General features: G+C 36.6%; 1 protein-coding gene across 1 annotated transcript in view; it reads left to right on the top strand.

The window, feature by feature from the left end:
* LOC124357977 overlaps positions 1 to 14,036 on the top strand; it is a 75,936-nt gene that overhangs the window by 53,917 nt on the left and 7,983 nt on the right. Inside the window, exons 8-9 of the mRNA XM_046810148.1 lie at positions 5,922 to 6,074; positions 11,853 to 12,754. Of these exons, the coding sequence (XP_046666104.1) occupies positions 5,922 to 6,074; positions 11,853 to 12,754 (1,055 nt within the window). The remainder of the gene's footprint in view (positions 1 to 5,921; positions 6,075 to 11,852; positions 12,755 to 14,036) is intronic.

Raw genomic sequence — 14,036 nt, 5'->3', positions numbered from 1 at the left:
AATGTTAGACCACTTTATTATTAAGTACATGCACGTGTACAATGGCTATAAACATACATTTTGGCAGATTTCCTTGATAGTGTCAACAAGGTAAACTCTACATCGGCGTTGACAATATAATTCACTTGAACCAGAAGTGCTCATACACGATCAAAGCTTACAAAAAGCGTGCGAAGCCGTGGGGAACAGCTAGTTAAACATAAATGTTTTATGTATATGATAGTGTAAAGAGGTCTTTGGTATCCAATCGGGAAAGTGAAGTGTTGAAGACGAAAAGCCTTTTTACACCATGAAATACTTTTGAAGGTTCTTGGCGTCACTCTTGATTGCCAACTCGAATTCATATACCACGTGAAATCTATATGTAAAAATGTTAGTACCAAGTTTTGAAAGTTATATCTAAGCTAAGCTTAATTCTCCCAGTCTCTTCAATATTAGACCATTACGCATAGCTAGGGACTATAAGAGTATAAACTCCTTCGATGATATTTTTCAACCTCATGATATAGCTTACTTAAAATATAATGATACACACATCGAAATGAGTATGACGAAGAACTGGCAAGGAAAAAGCCTAGTAGAAGGGCGAAATATAATCAGACGCTATTGAAGGAAATCGGTGAAGCAGTAAAAGTGCTATGGAGGTCAAAACAGCGACTGCGCAGAACAACCTTGCATTAGATACCTACGCAACAAGCACTGCCCTTAGTTATTACTTTGGTACGTTTAGTGGCGTAAAATGGAAATATGAGTGTGATCCAACATATACAGATGTTCCTAATACCCAGACGACGTCAACAACTTTACTCACATCGATGAGAACGGCCGAGGGAGTGATATTCGTGTTCAAGTGCAACGATGGTTCAGTACACTGGTCAAAGATAATTTAACTCGGAAGCCCAAGTTCAATGTCGTCTATAAATAAAAATAAAAAGAGAAGATTGACATATACAATGACCACTTCTCTTACTAGGCTTGCCCTTATTGTTTTGGGACATATCGAACCAAACTCGCGTTCCAAAGAGACCAAACAGAGTATGCTGCACATCACAATGTTATGAACCTTGCTTAACAAACAATATAGAGAAAGGTTTGGCCGTCGCTTTGAAACTCCTTAATGGAACAGCTTACCACGTGAGGACTTTAAACAAATATTCTATCTGCCTGACAAACAACTACAAAGCACCGGTTGTACAAGTCACATGTACAGCCCAACTAAACAGTTATTAATAGTGCGCCCACTAACTATAATCGAAAACGTGTGTATAAAGTCTTGTTATCATGTTGAGCCAAAATATATTGCAGACATCAATTAATTGTAGTATTTTATCAGTTTTGTATATAGCATCAAATTAAAGCAATGTTTTCCAATTTACCCTGAAGATCTTTTATTATTTTATCAAACTTTAATATGGTAAACATTATGATACATTTTTACCTGTGTGAGTGGTAATATTTTAATAAGGGCATTGTAACACACTCTTCATCAATAGTTTAGTTGACAAAGGTCCTTGGCTCTGCGAGATACGTACAGACACCATGTGATACATTTTTACCTGTGTGAGTGGTATATTTTAATAAGGTGTATTGTAACACACTCTTCATCAATGGTTTAGTTGACAAAGATCCTGGCTCTGCGAGATACGTACAGACACCATGTGATACATACGATATAAGTTATAAGAATTGAGACAAGACATATGGACGGTAATTCATTATCACATAAATAAATACCTCTATTGCGGTAAATCATCTGAGGAAAATAAAAATGAAAAGGTCATGAAGAAAGAGAAATGCCATCATTACAAAAGATAAATTCCATCTGTTAATGATATTACTACGTATCTTGTGGCAAATGTTGCCCATTCGTCAGGGAGTCAATATATTCCCCAGATGGCCTCTACAAGCCATCAATGTAGGCAAAATCCAAAAAAAAATTGACCATGAAAACATTATGCTGCTCATCAGAATGTCTTGAACTGAAAAACCGATTCTGTGACTCTTAGTTGAGAAACAATGATTGATAAAGGCATAACCGCTTTGAAACATCCTTTATGGAAGTGCCCAACACGTCAGTTCTTGTGCTACTACTCTATCTCCCGAACAAATAGCTTCAAAGCACAACCTGAACAAATCATATACACTGCCACCAAACGTTAGTGCGCCAGTAACTTCAAACAAAAACGAACGTATGAAGCCGTGGTATTAAGAAGTGTCAAATATGTACTTTAAATATCAATTAATTATGATTTTTATCAGTTTCCATTTATCAAAGAATTAAAATTATTTGTTTCGATGTTATTTGTTATACAATAAGGATCTTTTATTATATTTATTAACTTTAATATTGTAAACATCATAATACATTTTTATATTGATATGCAAGATATTTTTATTTAAACATAGCAACACATTTTGAGATCAATGGTTTAGGAGACGACGGTCTGCGAGATACATACATGCTCAGTACGATACATAAAATTCGGATGTTGAGAATGAGGACAAAGACATCTGACGTTGTTGCATTCTACAATGGGTACCGCTCTGGCATAAAAGCATCTAAGGAAAACAGGAAAAAGAAGAAATCTTGTTCTACAAAAGGTGATAAAGCTCCTGACATGAAATTCCATCTGTTGATGATATTAGTATGGATCTATTGGCACATGCTGCCCAATCGTCAGGAAGACAAACTATTCCCCAGGTGAGACGACGTGTCATCGATGGAGACAAAATCCAAAAGACCAAAAACAGTATTCAACTCATAAGAATGCCATGAACTGAGAAGCCGATTGTGTGAACGTTGCTCACGACACAGATACAGAGAAGGTACGCCTGCAGCTTTGAAAGATTCTTTATAGAACTGCCCAAGAAGCGATGCGTTATGTAACTATTCCATTTGCCGAAAAAATAACTAAAAAAGCACCGACTGAACTAATCATACACGCTGCCCATCTAAACAAGCATCACTTAGTGCAATAGTAACTTGAAGAAACAAGGTATTTATAAAGCCTTGTTATCAAGATGTGCCAACGGTGGAATTTAAATATCAATTAATTATAGTAACAGTTACTATTTATCAATTAATGAAAATTAATTTATTCTGATTTTTTTGTTATACACTAAGGATTTTTTATTATATTTATTAACTTTAATATTGTAAACATCATAATATATTTTCATATGTATATGCAAGATATTTTTATTTAATACACATAAATAACAAAATAATAAAAATACGAGTAACATGTATCACTTAAACATCCCTGCAACACTTTTCTTAAATTCTAAGAAGCTAAGGTTTTTATTGCAGAGGGCAGAGCATTATTTTCTTTTGGTCCAAAGTGTCTAAATACCCTTTCACTGTTTCTAAACTCGTTCGTGGTAGGTGTTATAGACCATTCTGTCGAGTACAGCGTTGACTCACCTCATGCCTAAAAACCAGCTTTCTCCTAAGTTATTATGGCCTTCCCGTCTGAAGAACCTTATGAATCAGCTTAACGGTTTGAAGATGGGAGCAACCCTCCACCAACATCGCCCCAGCACTTAATCGGTAATTGCTTATGTAACCAAACTTCCTCAAACTGGAAACAAATCTCAATGTCATATTCTGCAAACTGATGCGAACCATCACATTTTCCCGTGTTAAACAAAAAGTAATGAATGGTTGGAAGAGCATAGGTCATTAATGGGAAATTTGTTGATCTCATAATTTCTAAATTAGAAGGGACTGGAAGAATTATGCTTAGCTTAGATATAAATTTCAACTTGGTAGTAATATTTTCACACATGGATTTCTCATCGTATATGAATTCGAGTTGGCAATCAAGAGTGACGCCAAGAACCTTCAAAATATTGCATGGTGCCAAAGGCTTACCGTCTTCAACACTTCACTTTCCCGATTAGCCATCCAAAGACTTTTTTACACTCTCATATACATAAACATTTATGTGGAATGAGTCACCTACATATGTCTTATCTTCATTCTCAACAACCGATTAATATGTATCATACTGATCATGTGTTTCTCGCAGATATAGGATACTCGTCACCTAAACCTTCATCTCAAAGTTGTGCGATGTCCTAATTAAAATATCCTACTAATATATATAGAAAAAGTATTATAATTTCATAATATTTAAGTTTATTAAAATAATAAAAGATCCTTAGCGTATAACATAATAAATAAAATTTGTTGGTACTTTGATCAACGCTCTACTAATGAAGACAATTGTATTTATTTAATTAAAAACGTATGTATGAAGCCTTGTTATCAAGATGTGCCAACGGTGGAATTTAAATATCAATTAATTATAGTATCAGTCACTCTTGATTGCCAACTCGAATTCATATACGATGAGAAATCCATGTGTGAAAGTATTACTACCAAGTTGAAATTTATATCTAAGCTAAGCATAATTCTTCCAGTCTTTTCTAAATTAGAAATTATGAGATCAACAAATTTCCCATTAATGACCTAATACTCTTCCAACCATTACTTTTTGTTTAACACGGGAAAATGTGATGGTTCGCATCAGTTTGCAGAATATGACATTGAGATTTGTTTCCAGTTTGAAGAAGTTTGATTGTATAAGCGATTACCGATTAAGTGCTGGGGCGATGTTGGTGGAGGGTTGCTCCCATCTTCAAACCGTTAAGCTGATTCATAAGGTTATTCAGACGGGAAGGCCATAATATCTTAGGAGAAAGCTGGTTTTTATGCATGAGGTGAGTCAACGCTGTACTCGACAGAATTGTCTATTACACCTACCACGAACGAGTTTAGAAACAGTGAAAAGGTATTTAGACACTTTGGACCAAAAGAAAATAATGCTCTGCCCTCTGCAATAAAAACCTCAGCTTCTTAGAATTTAAGAAAAGTGTTGCAGGGATGTTTAAGTGATACACGTTACTCGTATTTTTATTATTTTGTAATTTATGTGCAATGAATTTCGTATACTTTGACAGCAGGTTGTCATGAAAAGCAGAGTTTGTACTTTGATCAAACCTCTACTAATGAAGACAATTGTATTTATTTAATTAAAAACGTATGTATGAAGCCTTGTTATCATGATGTGCCAAAGATGGATTTTTAAATATCAATTAATTATAATTTATATGTTTCCATTTAGCATAAAATAAAATCAATTCATTCCGAATTTTTATGTTATATTACACACACACTTAAGTATCATTTATTATTTTAATATACTTAAATATTATGAAATTATAACATGTTTCAAAATGTATTTGCAGGATCTAATTTGTACATCACAACACACTCTGAGATCAGTGGTTTAGATGACGAAGGTCTTACAACATATGCGAGATTCATACATGCTCCATATGACACATACGATTAAGGTGTTGAGAATGAAAACGAATGTTCTGACGTTAATTCATTATGCAATAGTCACCACTCTGGTGGTAAATCGTCTAAGGAAAATAAATAATTTATTCAATATAAGTTGAAAGAATAATTTCTTCTGTTGGTGAAATTAGTACGTACATTATTATAAACCAAAAGAAAAACTAATTCCCCTAATTGAAAAAATCTCTGAGGAGAGTTTAGAAAATATTTCCAAATTTCTCAGGAATAAAAAATATTCCCAATACACTAAATACTTGTCTTCAGTGTAAGTAATGGACCAAACAATGGATGCAGCTCATCCGACTGTTATAGATTGAGAGGCCAATTTTGAGATCCATTTTGAGAACCTTATATATTTTACTGTTGACAGCTGGCTAGTCGACTGACGCTGGTACAAGGCGAGGTGGAGAGGCTGAGTCGCTCTCACAGTGATGCGACCACACACGAGACTGAGCGATTACACAGGCTCAGAGCAGAGTTCTCCTGTCTGCTGATAGTGTTGCACAAGAAGAAGTCTCTCAGTGTGGGAACTAATATATTTCACTGTTGACAGCTGGCTAGTCGACTGTCGCTGGTACAAGGCGAGGTGGAGAGGCTGAGTCGCTCTCACAGTGATGCGACCACACACGAGACTGAGCGATTACACAGGCTCAGAGCAGAGTTCTCTCATCTGCTTCGAGAGTTGCGCAAGAGGAAGTCTCTCAGTGTGAGATGTCATATATTTTTATTTGATGTGCATGTTTCAATTAAATTAAAGACCTTAGTAGAGTTATCTAGGCTGATTGTGCATGTAGTAAAGTTTTGAATTGTGATCGTCCTTCTTCACTTTCGCTAGAGGCTCTAGTCATTGTATCTATGTTTTATTAGACCTATCAGGATATACGTTTCTCTTGAACAATTACCATTGGTATTTTCTGGCTATGGCTTATTGTATTTGCAAGATTAATATTTTTATGATAGAGTGGTTATCTTCTATATGTTTTTGTATTGCACAGATAACTAAAAACTCTCACTGTATATCTTAGTTAAGCAAGCCTGTTAATTTGTGCATGAAATGTTGCATATTTTTATAGTTATGGTCAGGCACGTAGATTGTGCATTAATCACTGTGGTGCCCTTAACTCGACACCTTATCATATTAATGTGGGATGCTGATGATTTCAATGATATTAAAGGATATTAGCCATTGGTTTGTTTTAACGTACCACTATTTCCTCGGCTCACTCTGCTATATGACATGACATCTGCTTGTACTCAGAAACAAACAATTTTAATTGGTAATTTTAGAAACAGAAAAATTTAACAAGTCTTCAGTAGAAGCTGAACTAGACAAACAACCAAATCACCATGCAAAATAAATGGCAATACAGAATAAACTAATACAAATTTAATCCAAACTGAAGAACCTGCGGTTGAATTTGACCTTAAGCTTCATCACTTACAGTATCCCTAGTTAGTTTACAAGGAAACAATTTCCAATGAAATTCTATTGAGAAGTTAAAATCCAGCTTAATGGAAAATTTTTTTTTTTTTTATTTTTTTAGGTGAGGCAGATCTACTTTTAAGACTTATTCTGCCCGTCCAATGGCCTGTGCGAGGATCTTATCAAACATAATAAAATGGAGAGTCAATAAAGTACAAGTTCGATATAGTACTGATAAAAAGTGCAACGGTCGCAGTCAGGATTTGAACCTCCGCTATCTCTAACTCAGACTCAAGTTTAATGTCTTAGATCGCTCGGCCATCGACACTCCCACAACACAACCTTCAAGAATATAAATTAGAAATATATACTAAAATTGGTAGCATGCTGCTTATAAAATAACTTTTAACTCAGCAAGATACTATACTTAAATCGAAGTTGAAATCAAGGATGCAAAGCTGGAGCATATGAGGGGAGAGGATAAAAAATATCTAGTTCAAAATGAAAAGCTTTACCGAAATGTAAAGGAATGGAAAAATCAGTTGCAAAAGGAAAATTTGCATTCCGAAGAAATAGGACAATATTTTGAAAACATGACATCAATCAAATCCAACAACTTTAAATCTATTTTTAAGCAATTTGAGGACTAGAAAGTCAAATAACGTATGACGATAAAAATTAATCAAACTCTTGATGAAACAACTTGAAACTGAGGCCAGAGGTACTCAACCAACAAACAAAACCACAGACTCTTACGTTCGTATTTCTTCTTTAAGCACACAAATCCAGCCACTACTAATTAAACAGCACTTATAAAATAAAATTAGATCCATAGAAATTTCAATACAAAAAAACACATTACAAGTCTCCAAACTACAGCTTGAGAACCTCTAAACCACACAAATAACTGGTACAAAATAAATTCAGTGTTTCTCTTCAAGTTAGAAAAGCATTTCAGGCTTCTCAAGCTACGATAGAACCCTTTAACACGTACGAGTGTTTTCCTTTTTAATATAGAACAAAGAATCGACCCCGGAAACTTTCTCCAATAGACACCCTCTACAATATTGAAGACTGACTTAAAGAAAAGTATTTTACAATAATTTGTCAGACCGAGGACAAGCAGGGAAGAATTATGACTTTTTATATTTTTCTTCTATAAAAAAATAACTGGAAGAAGAATTTGTTTCAGTCTTGGAGATAGCCAAAGACTGTGTGAAATTTCCCTGTCATCTTCTCCATTAATCCTGAGGAAACTGGGAATAATACACTAGTAATTTCTGCCTGCGCCGATTTTGCGAGTACAGTAGAGTCCCGTTAATCCGACCTAATTGGGACCGAGCCCTGTTCGGATTATGTGATTGTTCGGATTAGCCAGAATTACAGAAAAATACGGTTTTAAACTTGAGATGGGTCTATTTTATTGTAGAATTATCAACATTGTTTATTAAAACATATTTTCTGACTGTTGCATTGTATTTCTTGACAAATAAACGTGTTTGCGAATACTAAGCACATTTACTGTATTTAGTGTGAGAGTTCTATTGCAATGTGCAATGTGAGCGTACTGGATATTGTACGGTTCCACGCGTTCAATAGTTGAACGAAACTACGCGTCATCCAATAGACTCTCTTCAATGAGACAGAAGACAATAACTGAATTTACGTCTTTTAAAAATTAATATTGTACTCAATAATAATATCAGTACTGTACGTCCAATTTTTGTTTGATTTCACTTCTTAATACAGTAACTTATCTCATACTTAACCTATAAGTTTCAATTTGGTACTGTATTTAACTTCATTATTTATGTACTGTACCGTACACAATTTGTCTTAATAAAATACTGTATGTCTATTTAATTAAAGTTTTCTTTGATTATGTACGAAATGATGCACCCATTTTCATTTTTTATGTAATTAGTTCCTATAACTGTTCATTATCGTTATAAATAATTCCTCCTGGACCTGTTCGGATTAACCGACGTTCGGATTACACGTGTTCGGATTAGCGGTACTCCACTGTATATACTAGACAAATTGAAAAACAATTTTGATAAAATCCTTGACAACAAAATGGACAAGTGCCAGAGTAGAATGGCAAGAGCCAGAAACATAGGTACACATGGCACCTGGAGAACGAAAAAAGGATCTCTCCCAAAAATAAACATATGATCCTCAATACCCATTGGAAGGCAACAAGACCATCCTGTTTCCTTCACAATCCCTCCATCTTCAAATAACTGACTCCTGATGTATCGATCTCAGAATTTCTAGGTGTCAATAATTTACAGTGTATAGAAAAAACAGAAATCTCATCATCCGAAGTAATAAATCATTAGGTGAGGGCGTTTCAAAAGTATTACTCCAAATATCTAGAATCTATCTCAGTCCGTCTTGAGCTTGGTTGTCACTAGAAACTTATATTGAACGGTTCATATATTCCTTTAACTCAGTTGAAGGTTTGAGCATCATCTGGCCGATTATGCATTATCTGGATGATTCTCAAATCCTACCATTCGGCACAGCCAACAGATGTGCCATCGAGGGATTTGAAGATGCTACCTCATCATGCCAACTTCATCAGTTAAATCACATCTGGAACTACCGTGATTCTGTGTTCTGCACTGATGTATCTTTAAACGTTCAGATGGTCATCGATACTCCAGTAAACCAGATCTTTATCGCCCAGCACTCTGCATCTTTCTCCGACTACTCAGCCAACATAAACTATGGTTGAATCCACTGTTCCAAATCTTCGGAAATGTGATTTAACAGCTGCACATAACATACTTGGTGTCTACGACATCTCGCTGTGTCTACCAAACACTGAGACTAATGAAAAGTTCAACTGCCTTGTCTCTCCTCTTAGTTGTGCTGTTGGCTTGCAGTCCACTTAAGAGAGTGGAAAAACTTGTTTTCATGTTTTGTTCTCCAAGGAATTAATCGCGCTTACGATTGAGAATAGAACAGCTCATCATCGAAACAAGCAGGGGAACTCAATTGCACATGGGTATCAATTCAGCAGACTAAGAGAGAGAGTGTGTAGGGTCTGGTCACTGGAGTGTCATTACAATTAGTCGTGTTGCTAACTCGAATCCAAAAACCGTTCTGGAGTTTTTTTGCATCGTCAAGGAATGAAAAATTTGACTTCGGAGTTGGCAACTTACAAATGACAGTGGGGTGGCTCCGGATGAAGAAGAAGATAAGTGCAACACGCTTGCTCAATATTCTGTTACAGTATTCTCTCTTCCATCGTTGAGACACATTGATCTCGATTACAATAGTGTTGATGCGTTGGGTGTGTCCATTGCTATCACAAAAGATTATATGCTTCCTATACTACGAATTCGGAATATTTCGGTCCGGATGACGTACCAGTATCCCTGCTTAAGCACTGTAGATACGGTCTAGCCACAATTCTTCAACAGCTCTTCAATGAATCTAGCAGAAGAAACCTTTCATGGCATTATTAAGCCCGGATATTTCGAACCTATTTTTAAGAGTGGAGATTATGGAAACGTGAGAAACTATAGATTAATTGTTACTCCATCAGCTCTGGGGAAGATTCTAGAGAGAGATTAGTCTAACAGTCTTAAGTCGTATTCAAGCACTGCTGACAGTTCGTTCCCGTACCGTTTCATGCTAGAAAATTCGTCCACTAATCTGCATAATTTCTAGGAGTTTTTCAGGCTTTTGGGAGGGCGACACATATTTATTTAATGTAAATGGACTTGTCCAGGTATTTTGACAAAATCAACCTAGAGCCTTTGTCAGACAATATTGCGTGGATATGGAGTGATGGAACCACTGCTTTTCTGGTTTCACTATTAATCTTTATGGCCGATCCGTGTGTGTGAGGTTACCACATGTAATGTCGTTAGAAGTCAACCAAACATCTGGTGTATCCGAAGACTCTACCTTGGGTCCGTTATTTTTTTTTACATATTTATAAATGACATGGTGGCTAACTTGACGCCGAATATTCTGTTCCACAATTCAGATGCCAAACTTAACACTGAGGTCACGTCTACTGATGACTATGCACGACCTCAATTGAAACGTTATTCAAGATTCGTGCAACCAGAACGGTATGATATTCGATGTTAATCATTGTTCCATATTAGTGTTCCATCGCCAAAGGAACATTTATCTTGTCCGACTATTAGATCATGAATTCCACTCTTCAGAGGGTTTCCACTATCAGAGATCTTAGGGTGATCTTTATCTATTATCCCTGTTTTTATGTTCATATTGACATATGTAATAGGTTTAATAGGCTTTTAGGTTTCATTGCGGGATCAAACAAGAGAGTTGCTTAATCTCCAGGCAATTGCAACATTTTTCTACTCATTGATCTTTCGGGTTCTTGAGTATGCAAGTGTGGTTTGGTCACCCTATTTTATCGATCATGACAGAAGACATTCATACTACATTTTCGAGGTTGGGTAGGTACGTCTTGGCTATCAGAACATTCCTGTACAGCTACTTCCAAATGTCATGGTATTCTATGGATTGCGAACAAGACGCTGGATATCTGATGTTTTGTTTATCCATATGCTGCTTAACTAACTCCAATTGTCTGCCCGAAGCTATCGGTAGTAGTAAACTTTAGAACTCTGCTTGGAACCAGGTTTCGAGAACTTGTCGAGACCACTTGCACGGGTACAGCGCTTGTCCAACGGACTGTACTATGTCGTGGATTTCTTCTGACAATCTGAAGAATGGGAGAGGTCGTGCCTCGAACCTTTTCGAGCCCCGCTGAACATATAAACGTTCTTGTGAATATATAGTAATTAGTTGTTTTCAATAATCTAGTTCCCGTTCTGGTCAGATTAACTACAATTGTGGTTTTTTGTATTAGTTGCATGGTATTTTGCATCAAACAACTTATTGTATACTACTTATTGTTTGATGTTGTACAGGTATAACCACCTCCTTGTTGTACATTAATTTTTGTATTATAGGTATAATTGCTTGCTGTTGACATTTGTATATAAAAAAAGTAAACTCGAGTGATGATCATTAACATCCTCGTTTCTCACATGCGTATTATTTCAGGAGATGGAACCTTGGGACGTTCAATGGAGGTCCCGTCGACGCGCGATGTCCTGTTCTTTCTCCCGCCGCCCCAGCATGTCCGTGGTGAGTCTATTGTCGACGGCGCGACCCGCTAGCGTCATCGAGACCTCCAACCACGTGGTGTCACCTCTGCCACACCATCTACCGCGTTACACACCACCCGCCCCTCCACTCCACTCCACCCTGGCCTTCACCGACAGCGACGGTCCTTCCACCTCCCACACAAGTGTCTTCAATGTCAATTATCAGTCGGATTCTTCCACGCCTTCTCTCTCTTCACCGCCGAGTGCCCCCAAATACTACCAACGCCTGTCGGAGTACAGCGACAGCGGACAGGTGTGTGGAGGTCTGTACGACGAGATCCTGCAGGCTCTGGAGAGCAGCGAGATGCTCTACGACGCGGATAGGAGGCGCTGCAACGGAACGGCCTTCAGGGACCATATCGAGAGCAACTTTGCACACGCCGAAATTAGGTGTAAAAGTAGATCTAACTTGAGGAAATACAAAAGTCGAACTATGAACTCTGTTTATGAGAAGAGCTGGAGTCACCGGTGGCGGAGACCGGAGCTGGGCGACATCGCGGAACGGAAGCCGAGGATCTCCCGCTCCTGTAACCACCTCAACGGCCGCCTCTTGCAGAACACTGACTACGAAGTGGCGATCGAATCGCTATCAGATTTTGCGACAAAGATACGTAGATTAAGTTTAGAGAACACGATGGTGGACAAGCCTCACAGGAACGCCGGGTATAGTTGGGACGTCGGGAACTCGTTTTACCAACCAAAGAAGGCCGTGGACAGGTCGAGAAGACATTCCACGATTCCCAAGCAGCAGTGTGAAGAATGTACAGTTTCTCTCCACCACAGCATATACGAGTTCGTGTAAATACTAACTTCAATCCAATGGTAGTAGCATGTAACGTTTAAAATTGTGGGAACAAAATATTTAATAGTAGGCAATAACTATAAATATTGTACTAGCAATACTATTTTTAAATATTTTACAAACAAAATATTTTAGAAGGTTTTAAAATAAATCAATAAATATTTACTGTAAATACATGAAAAACTAAAGGATAAAATTGCTTTTCGTAGATTATACATTGTAGATGTTTTGTTGGTTTTTTAGAAATTTAAATTACAAATAATAAATAAACATTAATACGCCTTAGAGTATAAATGAGTAGCTGTAGTACTTTATAAAGACATGAAGCATTTATAACCTAACTGTACAATCAATCTAATAGTTCTCGGCTAACTTCCATATTTTTGATGTTGTTTTGAACTATCCTCGATATATCAGTATTACAGGGAGAGTTCTCAAGGGTAATGTTTTTGATTAAGGAAAAATTGGTTATTTTTCTATCACTAATAACGAATCGCTCTTTAACGTTTGTTACACGTCGCAGACAATTGCCATACAATTGTAGAGTTCTTTAACAATAAATGTGATCTGGGAGGCCTCACACTCACATGCACTTCAAACTTGCTGACATCTACATATATCGACCTGATGTGATGTCATTGTCTTATAATCTAGGTACGTGGAGGTCGGGTTGGTTAGTAGATTTGAGGTTAGGATATATTGGAGTAGGGTATAGTATCAGCTCGTGTCCTTAGACTTTGGCGTGAAGATAATTAGGTCATGCACGAACTTTGGAGGAATGCAATTTTGGAAACTGGATCTTAGCAGTCTGTCAATATTCCAAGAGTTCTTGTGATTCGGACTCAAAATTGCAGGACTCCCATTGTTTCCTGTAGTTACTTGTTATAAAACAATGGATTGAAGCTTTGTTTCAAGGCTTCATCTTACTCTGTCATTGTACTCTGTATAATCAATCATATTTATCTTTGCATATATATTTGGCCAAATTTAAAGTTCATATGCAAGATGAACATCTAGAAATAATGTAAGAGTATCTTTTAGTACTTATGCCTCGGCAGATTCAAAGATTACAAACATCCGCATTCACTCCTTTATCGCGGTGCTTTTCAATTTTTTATGATCAGCGTTTAAAATACCTAATATACTCACTGACTGTGAGATATTTCATTAAAGCCTTTTTGTACATATCTAAAGTTACGCCAGTTGTCAAATACTTGTTTAAATATAAAATTGTGGACATTTATTAAAATTAAAAACAGAGGAAAAGGAATGCTTAGT

The sequence above is a fragment of the Homalodisca vitripennis genome, chromosome 3 (genome assembly GCF_021130785.1).
Source record: "Homalodisca vitripennis isolate AUS2020 chromosome 3, UT_GWSS_2.1, whole genome shotgun sequence".
Taxonomy (NCBI): Eukaryota; Metazoa; Arthropoda; class Insecta; order Hemiptera; family Cicadellidae; genus Homalodisca; species Homalodisca vitripennis.
Note: the sequence above shows the minus strand (reverse complement) of the source record. Positions and strands in the feature narration are given on the sequence as shown.